The sequence below is a fragment of the Geotrypetes seraphini genome, chromosome 5 (genome assembly GCF_902459505.1).
Source record: "Geotrypetes seraphini chromosome 5, aGeoSer1.1, whole genome shotgun sequence".
In the NCBI taxonomy this organism is placed as follows: Eukaryota; Metazoa; Chordata; class Amphibia; order Gymnophiona; family Dermophiidae; genus Geotrypetes; species Geotrypetes seraphini.
This window is the reverse complement of record NC_047088.1, coordinates 198,339,818-198,362,024: the sequence shown is the minus strand read 5'-3', so window position 1 is coordinate 198,362,024 and position 22,207 is coordinate 198,339,818. Positions and strand designations below refer to the sequence as shown.

At 40.1% G+C, this 22,207-nt stretch overlaps 1 protein-coding gene across 2 annotated transcripts in view; it reads right to left on the bottom strand.

Annotated features, from left to right (window-relative positions):
• The window catches only part of OLA1 (Obg like ATPase 1), a 488,867-nt gene that overhangs the window by 253,777 nt on the left and 212,883 nt on the right, over positions 1–22,207 (bottom strand). For both annotated transcript variants that reach the window (XM_033946390.1, XM_033946391.1), the window contains exon 5: positions 21,461–21,636. In XM_033946390.1, the coding sequence (XP_033802281.1) occupies positions 21,461–21,636 (176 nt within the window). The remainder of the gene's footprint in view (positions 1–21,460; positions 21,637–22,207) is intronic.

Sequence of the window (22,207 nt, the reverse complement as noted above, 5' to 3'; positions counted from 1 at the left end):
ATGCATTTACATTGGTGTGATATACAGACCTCCTTTACAGACAGAAGAAGTTGACAGAAATTTAATAGATGTTCAAAATATAGCTGTAAAAGGGGAAGTACTATTAATAGGTGATTTTAATATGCCAGATGTTCAAAATATAGCTGTAAAAGGGGAAGTACTACTAATAGGTGATTTTAATATGCCAGATGTTGATTGGGGTATCCTTATTGCAGGGGTCTCCTAGAAGTAGGGATATCCTAGATTCTCTACAAGGAAAACTGTTCCACCAGTTGGTAATAGAACCCACACAGAATGGGGCCATAGTGAACTGGGGTGGGGGGAAGAGATTCTCAAATGTTTTTAAGTAAATTCCAACAGACAGCTGTTACGGACACATCTGTAATGATTTCAAAAAAAGCGAGTCATTCTTTAAAAAGCATGAATGCAAATGAGGTTCATGGAGGGTTGCTAAATTTGTATGTGTTGATCGCTGGTGATAAGTGATCTGCACATGCAGAATAAATACACACAAAAAAACAACCCGAAATCAAAAATTGGCAGGATTGATGCATGCCCACTCCCTCCTGCCATCGCCATCTAGCAATCTGCTGCCAATCAACACCCCCCCCCCTCAACAGCGAGGCAAACTTGTTATCCATGTAAATGTGTTAATCACTCTTCAGGGAGTATAGTTATGTTTTTGTTTTTATTTAGTGCAGTTGACTACTTATTTCTCTAATAAGGTAAAGGTTTTCTCTAGCACTCCTCAACTATTGCTCTCTTAGAACTCACAAATTTGAAGTACTTAGGCCACTTCCAGGCATCATCTTTTGCTTCTTTATATTTTTTTCCCCTGATTTGTGTGTGAATCTGCTTTTTTAAGCTCCCCTCCCTAAATTGTGGGTTAACAACAGTTTGTGAATATGTTTTCCTATCCTATATAATAAAGACTAAGCGCACATGCGCACTTAGGATTTCGTGTTCCCTGCCGCTGTGGTGTGTGATCCGTGGCCGCCAATCCAGCGGCAGGGAACATTCTGGCCATTCCCCTCCTCCCGCCCTCACTCGCCGCTGCTGCTGATCCTCCTCTAAAGAGCAGCCTGCGATGGTGGCCAGCTTTAGCGAACCTCGCAGGACGCTCTCCAACCTCGGTAGCACATTCCCTCTGACGCACGGGATTGCGTCAGAGGGAACGTGCTACCGAGTTGGAGAGCGTCCTGCGAGTTTCGCTAAAGCCAGCCACCATCGCAAGCTGCTCTTTACATGAGGATCAGGCCACCACGGGGATCGTGAGAGGAGCCGCCGGTACTTTGAAACTTGGAAAAAAACCTTCAGCTGCAGCAGGCCAGCCCGCGGGAAGGGAAGGGGAGGGGCCGAATGGAGCAGGCCAGATCGCGTTAAGAGAAGGGAGGGGCCGAATGGAGCAGGACAGCTCACTGTAAGAGAAGGGAATGGGGGGGTGGGGGAAAATGCTGCTACTGCTTCAGCAGGGACCTGGAGAGGAAGGGAAATATCACTGCTGCTTCTGCAAAGGAAAGTGGGTGGGGGGGAGAGAAGGGAATGGGGGGTGGGGGAAAATACTGCTACTACTTCACAGGGACCTGGAGGGGAAGGGAAATACCGCTGCTGCTTCTGCAAAGGAAAGTGGGGGGGGGAGAGAGACAGAAAAAAATGCAGACAGACAAAGGAGGCCAGGGAGAGAGACAGACAGAAATAAAGACAGACAGGGGACCAGAGAGACAGACAGAAAGAAAGACAGACAGACAAAGGGTGCCAGGGAGAGAGAGAGAAAAATAGCGGGAGGGAGAGAGACAGAAAGAAAGGAAGGAAGAAAGAGACAGGAGCAGGGAGAGAGACATAAATAAAGACAGACAGGCATATATTCTAGCACCCGTTAATGTAACGGGCTTAAACACTAGTGTTTCATAATTATTTAACTTTGCTTAATACACTGTTTATCTTTTTAATAATAAGATTATCATGATAATTTTCTAAATTGATAAATTTAAAAAAAGAGACTCAAACTTCCCTGGGCAGAATCAAAGAAAATGAAGTCTACTAATCAATTAGATAATGTGTTTAGCAATGGCAGTCCCAAATTTATTAGGGTCAAAAGAAATAAAAAAATTAAGGGAAGATTAGGTTCTTACCTCGATAATCTGCTTTCTAGTAGAACATAGTAGTCTGGACAGTAGAATTTATATCCCATACTTGTAACTAATTGGAGAAAGCATCCAAAGCTTTCTTCACTTTGCATCCTTGTTCCTGGGTATAGCCCCTCTTTCTCATGTACCAAAGCAGTTATTTTATTTTATTAATAACGAAGGTATGGAGAACTCTCCGACCAAATTAAAGTCATGCTGCACTGCAACTGGAACAATTAACAATAAGAACATAGCATAAAATAACAAGATGGAAGGTAATAATCCACCTAATTGAGTGCAACTGGCACCAACATTTGCACAGCTCTCATATGCTTCCTCACAATCAAGGAGCAGCATTACATTCTCACGCAGTCATATCTATCCACTAGTCAATTTCTTATTACTTGGCTGCCCAAAGACAAGCATCTGAAAACACACAAGCATGTCTGAGATCTGAAGCAGGCATACTCAAAAAATGTCAGGGCAGGATGTCCAGACTAATATGTCCTTCTACTAGAAAGAAAATTATCGAGGTAAAAATCTAATTCTTCCCTTCTAGTGCAAAAGGCATAGTAGGCTGGACAGTAGGGACATAATAAAGCAGTCCCTGAAACCTAGAGTGAGGCAGATGTGCCTGCTTCCAGGACTGAGGCCCCAAAAGCACCATCTATCATGCTACCACATCCACTCTATAAAACTTAGTAAAAGAATAGAGTGAGGACCACTTGGCTGCTCTACACATCCCCTCCAGCAGCACCACCGGGGACTCTGCCCAGGAAACAGCCACTCCTCTTGTGGAATATGCTTTCAATGCAATCGGTGGCTGTTTAGCACAGCAAACGTATGCTGAAATATTGGCCATGTGGATCCACCTAGAGATAGTAGCCTTAGAGGCTGACCTTCTTAATCGGCTTGAATTTTTCAAAACAAAAAGATGATCTGATAGACGAAATTTGTTTGTCACCTCTAAGCATCGGAGAAGAACTCATCAAATTTCAAGCAATGCTAGAACCTTATCATGTTTGTCTTTGTCAGAAACCTGGAATGCTGGGAATCGGACTTCCTGATTAACATGAAATGCCAAAACTACTTTTGGTAGAAAGGACAGGACTGTGTAGAGAAAGACTCCAACCTCTGAAAATCTCAGGAAAGGTTCTCTACACGAGAGCACCCGAAGCTCCAATACACTTCTGGCTGAAGTGATGGCCACCAGAAAAACCATCTTGATGGTAAGATCCATCAGCAACACCTGTTGCAAGGGTTCGTACAGGGCTTTGCTAAGGACACATAACACAATATTCAGACTCCACGAAGGAAAAGTTTGTCGCGTGACAGGGTGCAAACATAATGCACCTTTGAGGAACTTGGAAAATCTAGTACACTATATCAGCCAGCTCACCTTTATCCACATGTTTATTCACACCTTCATAAAAGTCCAGCTTCTTCCACGGCACTCATAACTCATACTATTCTAGGGAGTGACTTTAATTTCCCTTTGGATCCAGTATTAGCCAGATCATCCAATGCTCGACCTGCTAAACTTCAAGTTAGATCTTCACTAACATCTCTAATGCAAACTAATGATTGGTCTGATTTATGGAGACTACTAAATCCTTCATTGAGAGACTATACATTCTGTTCTGCTACTCATCCACCTACTCAAGATTGGACTACTTTTTTGGATAAAAAGATCTCATACATACGTTAACAGATGCTTGGATTCATAAAAATCACAATTTCTGATCATGCTGCTATTACTTGCACTCTAGAATAGTCTACAGAAAAGAAAATTTCTAATCTTTGAAGACAAATCCTTCTGTGAGAGACTCCTGGCTGGGTTTTCCAGGAACCTTGCACGTTCACCCAATCAACACACATAAACCACTTTAGAAGGTGCAACAAAACGTTTTATTGAGACTTCTATCTGAGCCTATTCCCTCATAGGTTCAAAAGAGGCAAAGATATACTTTTAACTTTTATATCTCATGGCTAGTAGAAGAATGGTCTGAAATTTGGTAGGTAAAATTTAATGCTAAGAAATGCAAGGTCATGCATTTGGGCTGCAAATACCAGAGAGAACAGTACAGTTTAGGGGGTGAAGAACTTACGTGCACGATGGAAGAGCAGGACTTGGGTGTGATTGTATGCGATGATCTTAAGGTGGCCAAACAGGTTGAAAAGGTGACGGCGACAGCTAGAAGGATGCTAGGTTGCATAGGGAAATGCATGGCCAGTAGGAAAAAGGAGGTATTGATGCATCTGTATAAGATTCTGGTGAGACCTCATTTAGAATATTGTGTACAATTCTGGAGGCCACACCTTCAAAAATATATAAAAAGGATGGAGTCAGTCCAGTGGAAGTCTACTAAAATGGTGTGTGGTCTTTGTGATAAGGCGTATGGAGACAGATGTAAAGAACTCAATCTGTATACTTTGGAGGAAAGGCAGAAGAGGGGAGATATGATAGAGTCGTTTAAATACCTACATAAAAAATAAAAAAATTAAATTAAAAAACCTAAATACTATAAATGTGCATGAGTCGAGTCTCTTTCATTTGAAAGGAAACTCTGCAATATGAAGGCATAGGATGAAGAGGTGATAGGCTCCGGAGTAATCTGAGGAAATACTTTTTTACGGAAAGGGTGGTAGATGCGTGGAACAGTCTCCCGGAAGAGGTTGTGGAAACAGAGATTGTGTCTGAATTCAAGAGGGCCTGGGATAGGCACGTGGGATCTCTCAGAGAGAGAAAGAGATAATGGTTACTGTGGATGGGAAGACTAGATGGGTCATTTGGCCTTTATCTGACAACATGTTTCTGTTTCTAGTACAGCAGCCTGTACACTTTAGGCAGTTAGCTATATCACATTTAGTCCAGCAACTTCAGCTTTGGGTCAATTTCCCCAGTTCTCTCAGGTTTAAAGCACAAGTCTGGTTCCTACTTAATTTGTTAAATAGTCCAAACAGAAGAACATTAAGGAGAAAGAAACCCCTTTTCTCCAGCAACAGTCTCAACTGGCTTTAGCTCAGTTGCTGCACCCCAAACACATGACAATCACCTTTAAACCAGTAAGTTCAGTTTACAGAGGTCTTGGATTAGAAGCTCTCCTCTCTAGTGTTTTCCTGGATGGGTTCTCGGCTAGCTTTCTCACTTCAGTCCTCTCCAGGGTTTGAATGCAGCCACGGCTAGGGAAGGTTTCTCTCCTCTGAGATTCCTTGCACTCTGGGACCTCCCTAAATGATTCTCCTCTGTGGCAGATAAACACCTCCCTGCTGAATCCCGCCCTCTGACTCAGCAGGGTTACCTTGTTAAGGTGGTAAACATTGAGCTGTAAAGCATAGGGCAGTCTGGGATATGTAGTCTGCTCAGTCTTAGGCTAGCAGCCCCTGCCGTATGGAGGTGGAATGGTAGCATTAATGGAAGATCCTTCACTACTTCAAGATGAAAATTTTCTCCATCACATTTTACAAAAAGGTAAGGAATATTCTGAATGTAATTAATACCCTAGTCTTTCCTATATAGTCATCTGGGAATCTTATAAGGCGTGGCTCAGAGGTGAAGTAATCAGTTTCTCAACTCATAAATGTAAATCTCTAAACTCTTCCATCTCACAGCTAGACAAATATATCCATGTCATAGAATCCACTTTATATTCCAATTTTGATGCTGCTATATATCAGAAATTTCAAAAATTAAAATTTCAATATAATACCAGATATCTCTACAGCAATCGCATTTAAACAAAGCGCGCTATATTACTCTAAGGCTAATAAGTCTAAGAAATTGCTTGCTTCCTATTTAAAAGGACGTTGTGTCAAACAATGGATTGCTAGTATAAAATCAAGTAATGGAGAAATACTCACTTCCACATCCAGATTTTATTGGCCTTTAAGGAATTTTATCATTCTTTATATGCATCTGAATGTGTTGCTTCAATGTCTGACAGTCACAATTTCTTAAAAGATTTACACCTCCCTCAAACTGAATCAAAATCTCTCCACGATTTAAGCCAACCAATTCAAATCCAAGAAATCTCAACAGCTATTACAATATTACCTCCTACAAAATCTCCAGGATCAGACGGAATACCTACTGAATTTTATAAATCATTATCCTCTTTATTAACACATAAACTCCAAAGCCACTTTCAGGACTTATTGTCAAATCCTACCTCTACAGGTAGATTTTTAGAAGCAAATATTGTAGTTATACCTAAACCTGGCAGAAACTCTCAATTTGTTCAGAACTATTTCATTCTTAAACCTGGACTATAAAATTTATACTAAGTGACTTAGGGCTCCATTTACAAAGGTGCATTAGCGGTTTTAGCGTGCGCTTAGCGCATGCTAAAATGCTGCATGTGCTAGCCGCTACCGTCTCCTTTTAAGCAGGCGGTAGTTTTTCGGCTACCGCATGCTATAGCACGCGCTAATCTTGTGCGTGCGTTAAAAACGCTAGTACACCTTCATAAAAGGAGCCCTTAGTCTCAAATTAGAAAAAATAATCCAACCTCTTATACATAAGGATCAACATGGATATAGAATTAGTCGAAGACATTGAGAATATCACTTTGCATGGAGACACAGTATTGTTAGGAGACTTCAATATGCCTGATGTGGATTGGAACAAACTTTCCGCTGCGTCCAGCGGCAGCAGGAAGCTATTAACCTCTATAAAGGGAGCAAGACTCAGACAAATGGTATTAGAGCCCACTAGGGATCGGGCGATACTAGACCTAATACTCACCAACGGAGAAAGTGTCACAGAGGTCTCGGTAGGCGATACGTTGGCCTCCAGTGACCACAACATGATATGGTTCAACCTCAGGAAAGGTTTCACTAAGTCAAGCACATCAACCAAGGTCCTCAACTTTAAGGGCACAAACTTCGAAAGAATGGGAGATTTCATCCATCGGGCACTGCAAAACCATGCCGAAACAGATAATGTAGAGGTAATGTGGTCAACTCTGATATCAACCTTACACAAAGCAACCAACCGCTACATCAAATCAGTAAGTAAATGGCGTAGAAACAATAGACCACAGTGGTTCTCTGAGGAGATCTCAGACCTCATAAAAAAGAAGAAAAGAGCGTTCATCCTCTACAAACTATCAGGGAAGCGAGAATCCAAGGAAGACTATCTGGCCAAGTCAAAAGCGGTCAAAACGGCAGTCAGGGAGGCCAAACTCCGAATGGAGGAGAACCTTGCGAAGAACATTAAGAAGGGCGATAAATCCTTCTTCCGGTATATTAATGACAGAAAAAGAAACACAGATGGGATAGTACGCCTTAGGAAACCCGATGGGAACTATGTAGAATCGGACTCCGACAAAGCCAAAATTTTAAATGAATACTTCTGCTCGGTCTTCACTTGCGAGGCGCTGGGATCCGGCCCTCAGCTGCCGACGAAGGAAAACTCGGAAGACCCGTTTCGAAATTTTGAGTTTACGCCCAGCAATGTCTACGAGGAGCTATCAAGACTCAAGGTGAACAAAGCTATGGGACCAGACAAACTACACCCCAGGGTGCTCAGGGAGTTGAGTGACGTCCTGGCGGAACCGTTATCTGCGCTCTTCAATCTTTCCCTAAGTACAGGAAGAGTCCCGTTGGATTGGAAAATGGCTAACTTCATTCCATTCCACAAAAAGGGATGCTGGACGGAGGCTGAGAATTATAGACCGGTGAGTCTCACATCGATAGTGAGTAAACTTATGGAAACACTAATCAAACGCCAATTGGATACGATCCTGAACGAGGAGAATCAACATGGTTTTACGAAGGGAAGGTCCTGCCAATCAAATCTGATCAGCTTCTTTTACTGGGTAACAAGAAAGCTGGATATAGGGGAGTCCCTGGACGTCGTGTACTTGGACTTCAGCAAAGCGTTTGATAGCGTCCCACACCACAGGTTATTGAGCAAGATGGGTTCAATGGGACTGGGTGAAACATTAACCGCATGGGTTAGGGACTGGCTTAGAGGTAGACTTCAGAGGGTAGTGGTAAACGGTACCCTCTCCGACACGACGGAGGTGATCAGTAGAGTGCCGCAGGGCTCGGTCTTGGGCCCGATCCTATTTAACATCTTCGTAAGAGACTTGGCTGAGGGGCTTCGAGGTAAAATTACATTATTCGCCGATGATGCCAAACTATGTAACATAGTAGCACATACACAACATAGCACAACAGATGAAAGCACAGTGCCCGACAAAAGCCCAATGCCCGACAGTATGACGCAGGACCTACTCCTGCTGGAGCATTGGTCAAAGACTTGGCAACTAAGTTTCAATGCCAAAAAATGCAAGGTCATGCACCTTGGCGGCAAAAATCCATGCAGGACTTACACCCTAAATGGTGAGATCCTAGCAAGGACTGTAGCAGAACGTGACTTGGGGGGTGATTATTAGCGAAGAAATGAAGACTGCCAATCAAGTGGAGAAAGCTTCATCCAGGGCTAGACAAATCATGGGCTGTATCCGTAGAAGTATCGTCAGCCGTAAGCCTGAGGTCACAATGCCGTTGTACAGATCCATGGTGAGACCCCATCTGGAATACTGTGTACATTCTGGAGGCCGCATTATCATAAAGATGTGCGGAAAGTTGAGTCGATTCAGCGAATGGCCACCAGGATGGTCTCAGGACTCAAGGAACTCCCGTATGAGGAATGACTGGGTAAGTTGCAGCTGTACTCACTCGAGGAAAACAGAGAGAGGGGAGACATGATCGAGACGTTCAAATATGTCACGGGCCGTATCGAGGTGGAAGAGGATCTCTTTTTCCTTAAAGGACCCACGGCAACAAGAGGGCATCCGTTGAAAATCAGGGGTGGGAAATTTCATGGCGACACCAGAAAATATTTCTTCACCGAAAGGGTGGTTGACCGCTGGAATAATCTTCCACAACAGGTAATTGAGGCCAGCAGCGTGCCAGATTTTAAGAAAAGATGGGATTGGGATGGGATCTCTTCATGGAGGTAGTTAGGGGGTAGGCCATTAGTGTGGGCAGACTAGATGGGCCGTGGCCCTTTTCTGCCTTCATTTTCTATATTTCTAAGATGGTTTCTTAAGAATTGCCATATTTTTACTGATTGGTCTATAGACCAAACAGAGCATTGCATGGCATGAGACTATTAGCGACTACTGAAGAAAGTGTGAGATATGTAGCTACAAATTCTAAGATGTTTTCAATGTCTGGAATGTCACTTTGGAATAAGCTGTCGGAACATCTAAGATTAAGCACTGACCACTTTAGTTTTAAAAACCTGTTGAAAAGCAAGCTATTTGTAGATGCCTATTTGTAGAATCTTATCAGCCTACACAATAATATGTTTCCTGGAAAATGTAACTTCTGTCTTGGCCCTGTTTGTTCGAGTCAATAAGTGGATTTTTAAGTGCCTTTATTATTGATTGCCTGGAGGATACTTTAGGCTGGGTATTATCTGTTTGTTGGGTAAGAATGGTATTACTTTTTTTTTTTTTTGTATTTTATGGTATTGTAATTTAGTTTTGATTTTAGAATTATAATTCTGTCTTATATTTGCAATTATATATGTTCATTTTTATGGAAACCGCTTTGTTTAAAGGTGGTATATAAATTTTTTAAATAAATAAAAATGGGAATTGCCATTGAAGACTACTCCAGCCATTTAAGTTTTATTTTGATTTGATTTCATCCTCCTACTGCACAGGAATTCCGTCACTGTGGTCTTGTCTCTGCAACCTCCATCAGACATCCATCACCCTCTCCATGAAAGAGTATTTCCTGATGTTTGTATATTAATATCATTAAAGTATTTAAATATCTGTATTATATTCCCTCTATCTTCCTTTCCAATAGAATATATTCAGGTTTTCAAGTCTTTCCCTCACGCATCTTTTGGCACAAATGCCATACCAAGTCTTGAAGCTGTTCAGATGAAGGTGATAAAAATGGTATGGCATTTGTGTCAAAAGATGCGTGAGGAAAGACTTGAAAACCTGAATTCAAGTGGGACCTCACCAAAGACTTGCACAGCAGCATTAATACCTCCTTTCTATTGCTGATTATGCCTCTGTCTATGCAGCCTAGCATCTTTATAGTTATGGCCATCGACTTGTTACATAGTGTCCGAGGATCTCATGGTGATGAAACAATCATCGCAAGGTCCATCTCCTCATCTAGGCACATCAGTCTTTTACTACATAGTACACACAGCTCCTTTGGATTTCTACTCCCCAAGTGCATCATGCTGCACTTTGCATTTTATTATAACATATTTGATTACAATATGTTTTAGAACACTCTTTGGGTCAAACTTTGGTTAGAAGGTGGTGGTTATATTTAATAATTCAAACTCTAAAAGCTCTTTAACTTCCCATGGTATTCCCCAAGGATCTATTCTGTCCCCCTTACTTTTCAATATCTTTCTTGCACCCCTGATGACTGTCTGCCAATCTATAGGTTTTCATGTATTTGCATACGCTGATGATATTCAACTTCTGCACCCTTTGGATCCCAATAACTCTTTGGATATCACAGCAATTAATAATAAACTTGAACAAATCCATCAATGGTTAGATATAAATAGGTTGGCTCTTAATATTGAAAAAACAAAAACGATGCTTTTTCCATGGAAAGAAACTCCTAAACTTATCGCCCCTATCACTATAAAAAATATTCCTTTGCAATTAGTTGATTCTATTAAAATCCTAGGAGTCATATTTGACAGTAAATTAACTTTTCATGAACATATAGGTGGTATCGTAAAATCATCATTCTATAGACTCCGTCAAATTCGCTCTCTTTCACAATATCTTTGTTCTAAATCACTAAATATCCTTATCCACTCCTTAGTAATCTCTAAAATCGACTACTGCAATGCCCTTTTTAAAGGAATTGCACAGAATGAAATAAGACGGCTTCAAATAATACAAAATACTTCCATTAAACTAATAACAAAGACAAAAAAATTTGATCATGTAACACCACTTCTCAAGAACGCTCACTGGCTTCCAGTATCCCATAGAATAACATATAAACTAAGCCTACTCACTTTTAAAGCAATGCTTTTTAAAACACCTGCATTTATTTTTAAAACACTAATCCCTTACTCCACAAATAGAATATTGCGATCAAACGAACAGCATTTATTAACAATTCCATCTCTCAAGATCATTAATACTAGAAGACAATTTATTTTCTCTGTCACTGCTCCACAAATTTGGAATTCCCTGCCAATTTACTTAAGAAAAGAACATGATATCGATAAATTCAAGATTAATTTAAAAACATTCCTTTTTAAAGATGCTTTTGATTAACAAGTTTTTCCCTTGAATTCAATAATGCTGTTTTCAACAATTCATTTGAACTCCCATCCTTATGTTTTTCCCAACCTTCTTTTCTATTACATGTTGTAGTTCATATCCCCTTTTCCTCTTTACTCATGTTTGTTAAGTTCGTATATAGTTCATTTTATTTTAATGGTTATATATGAATTAATGTTTTATTTTTAATTTTAAAATTGTAATTTTATTTTAAAATTGTAATTTAAATATTTTCTTTTATGTATGTACATCGCTTTGAAGCAAGATTAAGCGATTAATCAAAAATTTTAATAAACTTGAAACTTATAGGAGCATAATTTGCTTGGATTCCACTTATTCCTTTCCAATGATAGCTCAAGAAGCATTAAATTAATGTACAACAGGCATTTTTTCTGTCTCCCAGATGACTTCCAATCTAAATTTGTACCTGAAGTCAAGAAGGTTACGTGACTAGTCCAAGATAACAAGAAGGATTTGAACCTAACTTCCCTGGTGAGCCCGCTGCTCTATTAGGCTGTTACTCCATACCCAGCTGAGATAATGAGAGGTGAAATTCTTTGTTCAAGTTCAGATCCTCAGTAGGAGAAGCAGGAGTTAAACCCTAGCTCCCCCGACTCAGTCCACCTCTCTTACCACTAGGCTATTCCCTCACTTCACAAATATTTCCTTTATCAAAAACTATTTTAAATGAAGATGGACTAGTGCTTTAGAGAAAATAATATATTAAAAATATCTCAACGCGATAATTTATTTTATTTTTCATATACATGTCATAAATGCCCCATTCTCTTCAAAAGCAATTATCTTCATAATTTTAGCTAAAGTCTACCTTTGTCATGAAAAAGTTCAACAGAAGGCTCTCTCTAGTCACTGCACTTTCAAGAACATTACTCCTGCTTGGCCACCAGTGGTAGCCCTGGTTCCTGCCGGGATGAAAATCATTGCCTGTCATGGAGAAATAAAGGTTAAAAGCATAGACCCTGTACTATTCTTTCCAAAGCTGCATTAAATTTACTTTTCATGCTCAGTAATGACCCTTAAGCAATAGCCCCCACTGAATTACTATAATCCTTTTGAAACATAGATCTAATACCTTACCCAGGAACACTAAGGTACTGCCTATTTATTTGGTTAGGCTGTCAAATCAGTGACCCAAAATAATTCTATACATGTTATTTACAGGCCTGTATGCAGGAAAAGGCACTGCAAATTTGAAATGACATTTCAAAGCTTAATTTTATTTCAGATATTTACAATTTTGGCTCACCAACAACAAAGTTCCCAATATAAAAGTGTAACCAGAAGAATCATTATTACGCTTTCTTCATTTTAATTTTAATTAGGCTTTCGTAAATTTAAAAAAACAACAACTGGGACTGAGACATGTTGATCAATCACAGGTTTAGCGACAATCGCTACTAACTAAACAGCCTACTGTGTGTTTTTCCCCCCGATCGCCCATTTTCCAATCCAGCCATGCAAATTAGTAAAACCCCATGCAAAATAGCCAAGCGATTGATTCATTTACATTGCTTGGCTATTTAGCATCGGGTTTTACCGATCCTAAACCCGACTGCTGTAGACCTATTGGTAACTGTGAAGGGTTCGATGACTAAAATGTTAATCTGAAGGTCTTTTTTATATAATCACTTTAATTTTTTGTTACATTATTTTTATAATTTTTGCTGATTGGTTCTGTAATATGTAAGAGTTATGCTAATAACTCCAATGTTGACTCTGATGACCCTGAACCACTACCATATTATGAAGGGTTTGATGACTACAGTATTTTTATGTTCTGTAATACATAAGAGTTATAAACTAATCTAGTCTTCGATTTATATACCGGGTCACCTCCCAACGGAGCTCGAATCGGTTTACAAGTAATTAAAGACCAGAAAAATAAGAATAAGGTCTTTCTTGAGTCATCTAAGGATTATATAGCCAAAAGAGCAACATTATTAGTCACATTTAGGACTGAGATGGAAAAACAAGACATTTTAAAATTGTATTTCTTGAATAAAAATGCTGTGTTCTGTGGACAACAGATTAATGTTTTTCCAGATGTCTCTAGGCAAACACAACACAGGAGGAAGCAATTCCTACAACTTAAGGATAAAACCTTGGGTGTAGGTGCTTCATTTTTCCTTAAGTTTCCCTGCAAATGTTTGGTGGTATTTCAAGATACCAAATATACCTTTTTGGATCCAACTCATTTAGAGAATTTTCTTATAGATAAACCTAAGTTAGACATTTTGCCTGTTATTAGTGCAGAGGTCGTGATGGAATGATGAAAATGATTGTTATTTGCTTGACTTTAGAATGTTTTAAAGTTAAAGATGTTGATGCTTAATATTGCTTTAGTAAGTTCCAGCAGGAAATAGCCAGCCCCCAATAATGTGGACTTGATGATTATTATTGTTTTATTTATGAGATTTTTATTTCTTTATATTGTTTAAATTTACCTACATTGTTATATGTTGTAACAATTGATAAAATTCAATAAAAAAAATAAATAAATAAAAAAAAGAATAAGGTCATAAGAGGAAAAAAATGTTGTAAAGCTATCAGTTCGTTGAATCTTTAGGTATACTGTTCAGATATTGTGTAAATAATAACGTTTTTAGGATATTACGAAATTGTTGTAACTGACCTATCAATCTGACAGAGTCAGGAAGCCCGTTCCAATTCTACCAGTTTGTAAGTGAAAGATTAACTCAGCTTCCCGGCCGATTTAATTCCTTTAAAGGAAGGAAACAGTAGTTTATATATCTGTGTATTCCTCGAATAGCAAGATCTAAGGGTATTCCAATATAAAGGGACCAGAAGGCTGAATATTCCGTAAAGAAGCTTAAAAGTGACACATGTACATTTAAACTGGATCCTAAAATGGACTAGGGAGCCAATGAAGCTCTCTCAACAGAGGGGAGACATGATCGTACTTTCTCTTCCCAAAGATGAGTTTGGTTGCTGTATTCTGTATCAGTTGAAGTCTTCTTAATTCGCGGGAGCCAGTCAAAGAAGCCGCTGAATGCTGAGTAAGAGTGTCAAAGCACGCTCCCACTCATTGCCGCTCAGCGTCAGAAGAAACCAGCTGCGATCAGGCAGTTAGCAGCAGGACAGGAGCAGGAAACTCATGCCTGTCCGCTGCATCTCTGGACCACCAGGCCAGAGGAGGTAGGAGGACAGTGTGCAGAGAGAGGGAGAGAGTGTGCACTGTCTGACAGAGAGGGGATGGAAGAGGGCTGGATGCAGAGTCTGATAGAGGGGGGTGGCTGGGTGCAGATCCTGGCAGGGAGAGGCTGGGTGCAGGGGGTAGGAAGTTGGGAAGGCAGGGAGGACAAATGCTCAGGGGGGGTAGGAAAGGAGGAAAAGAGACATGCTGCACAGGTGGAGTAGTGGGAAGGGGGAGAAAGAAATGCTGCCGGTGGGGGAGGGAAAAGGAACAGAGAATTGTTGGACATTGGACATAGGTGTGTGACGTGAGAGGGAATGAGAGATGTTGTACATGGGAAAAGGAAGAAAGAAGAAGACTTGTTGGACATGATAGTGGTGGAGAGGAGGGAGGAAGAAATGTTACACTGGGAGTGAGGAGAGATGACCCAAAGAAGGGAGAGATGTCAGATCACTGGAATGGGAAGGGGAGAGAGAGAGAGATGCCAGACCACAGAATGGAAGGGAAGGAGGGGAGAGAGATATGCCAGACCACAGAATGGAAGGGAAGAAGGGGAGAGAGAGAGATGCCAGACCACAGAAAGGAGAGGAGAGAGATGCCAGACCATGGGAGAGGAGAGAGATTCCAGGCTATGGGAAGGAGATGAGAAAGATGTCAGACCATATGAGGGGGGAAGGGGGAAGACAGATGTCTGACCATGGGAGAGGGATGAGATGGTGCATAGGGATGGAGGGGAAGGGAGATAGAGGGAGGAGATGGTGCACAGCAATGGATGCGACAGGAAAGAGATAAGAAGAAATGCTCCTTATAGATAGATGGAAATAGGGGAGAAGAAAGATGGAGGAGATGGTACATAGGGATGGAGGGGAAGGGGAGGAGAAGGTGCACAGCAATGGATGCAACAGGGAAGAGATAAGAAAAATGCTCCTTATGGATAGATGGGAATAGGGGAGTAGAAAGAGGGAGGAAATGGTACACATGAATAGATGGGAAGGGAAGGCATGGAAAAGTAGATTTTGAGAAGAAAGCAGAAAAATGGAAGAAAGTTGAATGTGCAAGCGCCGGACCCACAAGCTTTCACCTCCGATGTCAATTCTGACGTCGGAGAGGAAATTCTGAGCCAGCCAATCGCTGCCTGGCAGGCCTGGAACTTCCTCTCTGACGTCAGAATTGATGTCGGAGGTGAAGGCTTGTGGGTCCGGCGCTTGTACGCACCAGGCCTGGCTCGGTGAAGCAGGGAGAAATCAGTGTGCTGACTTTGGGGGTGGGGGAGCAGAGAGAGAGAGAAAGAATCGGGGAAGTGAAGAAATTGGCGCGATGGCTTGGGGGGGCAGGGAGAGAGAGAAAGAAAGATAGGCAGACAGACCGAGGGAGAGAGAAAGACAGAAATAAAGAAGGGGGAAGGGGGAGAAAGAAAGAGAAAGAAAATGGGAGGGGGCAGAAAGAAAGAAATATTGGATTTACAGAAGAAGGAAGTGCAACCAGATACTCATTAAATCACCATACAAACAGGTAGGAAAAATGATTTTATTTTCAATTTAGTGATCAAAATGTGTCCATTTTGAGAATTTATATCTGCTGTCTATATTTTTCACTATGGCCCCCAATTACTAAACCGCAGTAGTGGATTTTAGCGCAGGGAGCCTATGAGTGTCGAGAGCAACACGGGGCATCCAGCGCAGCTCCCTGCGCTAAAAACCGCTATCGTGGTTTAGTAAAAAGGGAGGGGGTATATTTGTTACTGAGGTGACATTGCATATTTTAAAGTCATCTGCCTTGACCTCTGGAGGGAAAAACCCCCCAAATACAAATGATAATTAACTTTTTCTCTGTGTACAGTCTGCTTTGTGTTTTTTTTAATTTTATTGTTGGTAGATCATTTTGACTTGGTCATTTTAAAAGTAGCTCGCAAGCCAAAAAAGTGTGGGCACCCCTGTATTACAGTATACACTACTATGTTAGCATTTATAAATACAGTACAGTATAAGGTTCTAAAAATGTTAGAAATGGTACAAAAGGGCAGCTCCTCGCTTATCAACCAATTTGATTAATGAACTAGTCATTGTAACAGAACTTGGTCGTTAAGTGAGGAGTATCTCTTATCTCCACAAGTACTCCACCAGCGAATCTTAAACGTTACCAAAGTAAGGGCTAGATTCACTAAGCCCATCGATCGTGTACCGACTCAATTTTCCTCCAACCCGATTCACTAACCTCTTGGCCAATCAATCTCTGATCCGATCTGTGCATGCAAATGAGAGAAAACGGCATGCAAAGTAGGAAGGCAGCGATTCACTAAACAAAATCAGGAACACCGATTGGGCTGGCCGATCAAAAAAGAAGCAACTGATGAGGACCAGTCACTCGCGTCCTTTCTGACTGTCCTGCTTTCTGCCACACTGCCTCTCTACCACCCTGCTCTCATGATGGATGCAGCCATCTTACTCACGAGCCTGTGGTTTTAACAGAATAGAACACGCCTTGAGGAAGGATGGAGGAAAACAAGTTAACAGTTCCTTTTTTAAAAAAGCTTTATTGTTGTGAGCCTGTGGTTTTAACCCACTTTAAACATGCAGGTTAAACCCACAGGTTAAAACCACGGGCTTGCAAAAAATAAAGCTTTTTTTAAAAAGGAACTGTTAACTTGCTTTCCTCCATATGATTACTCCATATCGAAGAAGAGATAGAAAAGCTCAGGCCGCGTTTTCTTGCAGCTGATTTTAGGTTTTCTTCTGTTCTGTGCTGTCAGTTCTTTTAGAGAGCGAGAGGAAAGTTAGGAGAGCCAGCGCATGCGCAGACCATCTACAGGCAAAGATGGTCTGCGCATGCGTCAAGATCGCTCAGCAGCGATCCATGGGATCGCTTGTGGCCGTGTTTCCAATTAGAGCATTTGCATGGGCAGTCTTTAGTGAATCGGTCGCCCAGGATTGGATCGGCCAAGGATTGGATCGCTTTGATAAGTTTAATAAATCTAGCCCTTAGTCTGACTCATGTAAGATTTATCATACAAAGTTTTATCAAAATCCATGGTAGGGCACTTTTCTAAAATTAGACCACTTAACATGGAATGGCCCATACATTACAATAGGCTGTACTCACAGTTCTGCTGGTGCTGTGTCTGCTTCTGCTGAAACAGCAGCTGGAAGACAGAGAAGACTACTGCCTCAGACAAGCATGTAAAAAAGTTCCAGATGCTTGTTTCTTCGGACTGCCAGTCAGATCTTGTGAAAGCCTGAGACCTCAGACCCCCCATAGTTCCTCATGCATTGTGTGTGGAGGGGTGCGGGGGGGGGGGACACAGCCAACAACCAATAAAGTCCTTGGAATTGACATGGACGCCACACAGCCTGCATTCAAGCTCCAGTAACAACCAGGAGCAAGCCTCTATCTGAGGAATGGTCCTTCAGCTATCAAAAGTTCAGTGCAGGCTGGCTAGGTACGTGCCCCGAAAATGGATTGCCCTCCTAACTACAGACCTCCGATAGCGAGGTTCTGTGTCTTCACTCAGGTAGAGCTGCCCCAGGAAACCTGGGGACCTCTGTAACACCGAGAAGCCTCTAAATTGAGACCAAAAATCCCAAAAATAACAAACCAAAATCAGAGCAGACAAGAAAGATGCCTTCAATTTGCATGTAGGAGAAACTGAGCAGAATGCAAAGTGCAGAAATAGGGAAGGCAGAGCCACAAAATGTAGATGATGCCTGCTATACAAACTCGCAAGTAGAGGTGAATAACCCACTCATTCAAAACTCATATGCCTTTTGCACTAGACTAAAGTATATCAAAAATATTGGAGGGTGTCGAAGTATCCATAGAGCTGGGAAACTTGGAATCGTATATTTATACATTGTCAGCCTTCCAGTTGCAAATACTGTATGTAAAATCAATGTACACAATTACTATATTGTGGTTGCAAAATACCACTATTGAAAACTATTGAGATAAAGGTTTTTTTTAAAAAATCTTATCTAATGTTCCTCTTACTCTGTGGGTATAGGCCCAGATGCAAAAAGCTCAAACACCATGGTAAAAAATATCATAGTGGGAGTGACTTTTTTTTTTTTTTTTACTGAATATGCTCAGCACAACAGCATGCAAATTGCATGCATGCTATTCATGCGGAGAATCGCCGGTAAAAGGAGGGAGGAACTGTGCCTGGCGCTTGCTCAGAAGAGCAATCATTAGGCACAGCTCCTCCCTCCTATCAGGCTGTTCTCTTTGCCCCGATCAACTCAGCCGCAGGACTCCCCAAAGCCACCAGTGGCTTTGGGGCTTCGCCTGCTGCTCAGCTGTTTGGGGCTACCCCTGCCGGCAATCAGTAGCAGCCACAGAAACCCTTTTGTGCATCGGGAGGAGAGTTTTCCTGCCAGTAAGATTGCTTTACGGCAGTGGTCTCAAACTCGCGGCCCGGAGACCACATGCGGCCCGCCAGGTACTATTTTGAGGCCCTTGGTACGTTTATCATAATCACAAAAGTAAAATAAAACAGTTTCTTGATCATATGTCTCTTTAGCTATAAATTACAATATTATTATTAAGACTTATCCAAAAGGAAAGATTTATAAACTATAAAGAGTTGTACCTCATGCAAAATTGTCATTTCTTTAATAAGACTAACTATTTTTTCTGAGGCCCTCCAAGTACCTACAAATCCCAAATGAGGCCCTGCAAAGGGTTTGAGTTTGAGACCACTGCTTTACGGGGTCTTACTGGCAGTGAAAACCTTTTGTACATCCGAGCCATACAGTTTAACTTCAGCTACAATTCACAAAGAGGGATACTTAAACCACTCTCCAATGTATTTCAAACTACGCTTCCACCCCACCAATTTTGCTAGAAAAGCTGCTTCAGGGAGGTTCGTAGAACCAGCAGAAAACACAAAAGTTAAAAAAAAACTCCAGCAGTTGTGTTTTGTAGGAAAAATAAATTACAAAATTGGCAAAATTTACCTTTATCTTTAGGGGGTAGGGTTGCTTTATTTAAAATGGTTATTTTTCCAAAATGGTTATATGTTTTTCAGATGATCCCATTGGAGTTGAATAATTGTGATTGGCGTAAGTTACTAACATTAATTACAAAATTTTGTTAGGCAGGTAAAAAACCAAAATTATCTTTTGAATTTTTATTGGGTTCAGGGACAAGAGGGGGATTAGGTCTTTCAGACCTACGTATTTATAATCGGGCATGTCTGTTAAGACACATCAGAGATTGGATTCTTGAGGATGATTTGTTTACCCCTTTATCATCTGAGAAAGCATTTTTCCATCCATATCATTTATTATTTTTAATTCAAATGCCAAATTCAAGATTACCAGATTATCTTAAAGGTAATTCTATTCTAATTTCTTTGAGATCAGTTTGGAGTAAAATTCTGAAACTATGGGAATATCAATCTAATATAACAGATCTTTTACCAATTCAGGGAAATGGAGATTTTTCCCCAGGTATGACAAATGGTACTTTTAGATTATGGGTAAATAAAGGGGTTAGATTTATAACTCAGATTTTGAATGATTCTGGAAAAATAAGAAGTTTTACAGATATTTCTTTAACAGTGGGTAGCGGTCCAGGATCATTATTTGGATATATGCAATTAGCACATTATATTAGTAAACTACGAAGAGGGGGAATTTCATTGGGTGTTCATGAAAGGTTTTTCAATTTTTTAAATCAAAATAATAATATTCCAATTTCTGTATCTTTATTAAATAAATGGTGGTGGTGTTTAATTCCAAATAGAACATATGATACTATTATATAGAAATGGTGTGATGAATTGGGGATGCAGATTTCTCTACAAGATTTTAGTCAAGCTATTTATCGTATATCCAAAATTGTTAAAGGTTATATGTGGAGAGAATGTACGTATAGAGTGTTGCATAGGGCTTATTTCTCACAAGTACAAGCATTTCATGCAGGTCTAGTAAATTCTCCTATTTGTATCAAATGTGAGAAAGACCCAAATACTTTATCTCATGCATTATGGCAATGTCCTCTTATTAATTCATTTTGGTCTGCCATCTTATTATTTTTAGGTGCTTTATGGAATATTCAATTAGTGGAATCTGTAAGGGGGTAATATTTGGTAAAGCTTCTGCTTGTGGGGTTTTTGGATTAGAAAGAAATATTTTATTTCAGAAGGCATGCATGATTGGTCATAAGTGTATTCTATAATATTGGTTACAGAAAGATCCTCCTAGTTTTTGGCATTGGAGGAACCAATTCCGTCGGTTAATTTTATTTGAGGTCTGGGAGGTTCATAAATTTCCTAGAAGAACTAGGTATTTCTTGAAAATTTGGAATCCATATATTCAAAATCTTTCTCATAGAGCTCGTAGTATGATTCTTAATGTTTTATATTGAGGAATAAGGGGTGGGTCATTAGAGTGGGCAGACTTGATGGGCCATGGCCCTTTTCTGCCGTCATTTTCTATGTTTCTATATTTATAATATGTGTCATCTTTCATTATGGGGGTAGGGAGGGAATTTATTTGATGATATTAATAGTTGGAATTTCTTGAATTGTATATTTATATAATTAATTTATTACATTGTTATATTTTAAAAATGTTGGGGGGATATGAAGGGGAGGGAAAGGGGGGTGGGAAAAGTATAGGGAGGTATATATGGTATTATGAATAGGTAATATAGAAAATATATTTTGGAGAAATGATAAAATTATTTATGTAATATTTGAGCTTTGAATATAATTGTAATGAGCATATATTGTATAATTGTATATTTGACTGATTTCTTCAATAAAATGTTTAACATATAGGAAAATAACTTGGAGCCCTTCTTTTGGATTTCATTTAACACAAACAAAATACATTCAGAAATTAAAATGAACAAACTTTACTTACGTATTCAGGTTTTAATTTCTTGTCACCTCCTCGAACAGCCACTTTTTCAAGTTTGTCTAAAATAGGAAAGATCATTTCCTCATCTTTGAGGCGAAGTTCCTCATGTATAATCTCAATATCACGAACAGGATCAACACTTCCTTCAACGTGAGTGATATCATCATCCTCAAATGATCCTAGAAACAAAATACAAGTACTGTATCATAAAGTAAGCATGCAGATATTATAGATTAATAAAGTTGATGCATTCTTGGCCATAGTTATAATGCAGATCACTAAAAATACAGGACAGAACTCCATCATAAAATGTAATGACTGACTGCTGATGATTATCCCAAGATCATACTTATGGATTCAATCTGATGGAAATGTCTCCACAGTGAAAGCAAACAGTACTTTTCCCACTTATAGTAGAACATTTAACATTCAATCAATCAAGCAGAAACATAAGGTTTCAACAGGTCTATCTTCCAATAGCAGAGGAACATTTTAGAAAGGATGTCCAACTCAGAATATCACATACAGATGTCAATTTTTCATGTACTTTGGAAAAGAACCTGCCAACATACATTATCTTCCAAAATATATGAGAAATGGACATTCATGTGCTTGCTGGTGATATCCAGCACAAGGACAAAACAAGAAACACAGATGTCTATGGCAGCATAGGAATGTCAATGTTATAAAAAGCAAAACTACTACTGATCCTGTTCAATAATTAATTTAAGGTATTGGACCATCAGAGGT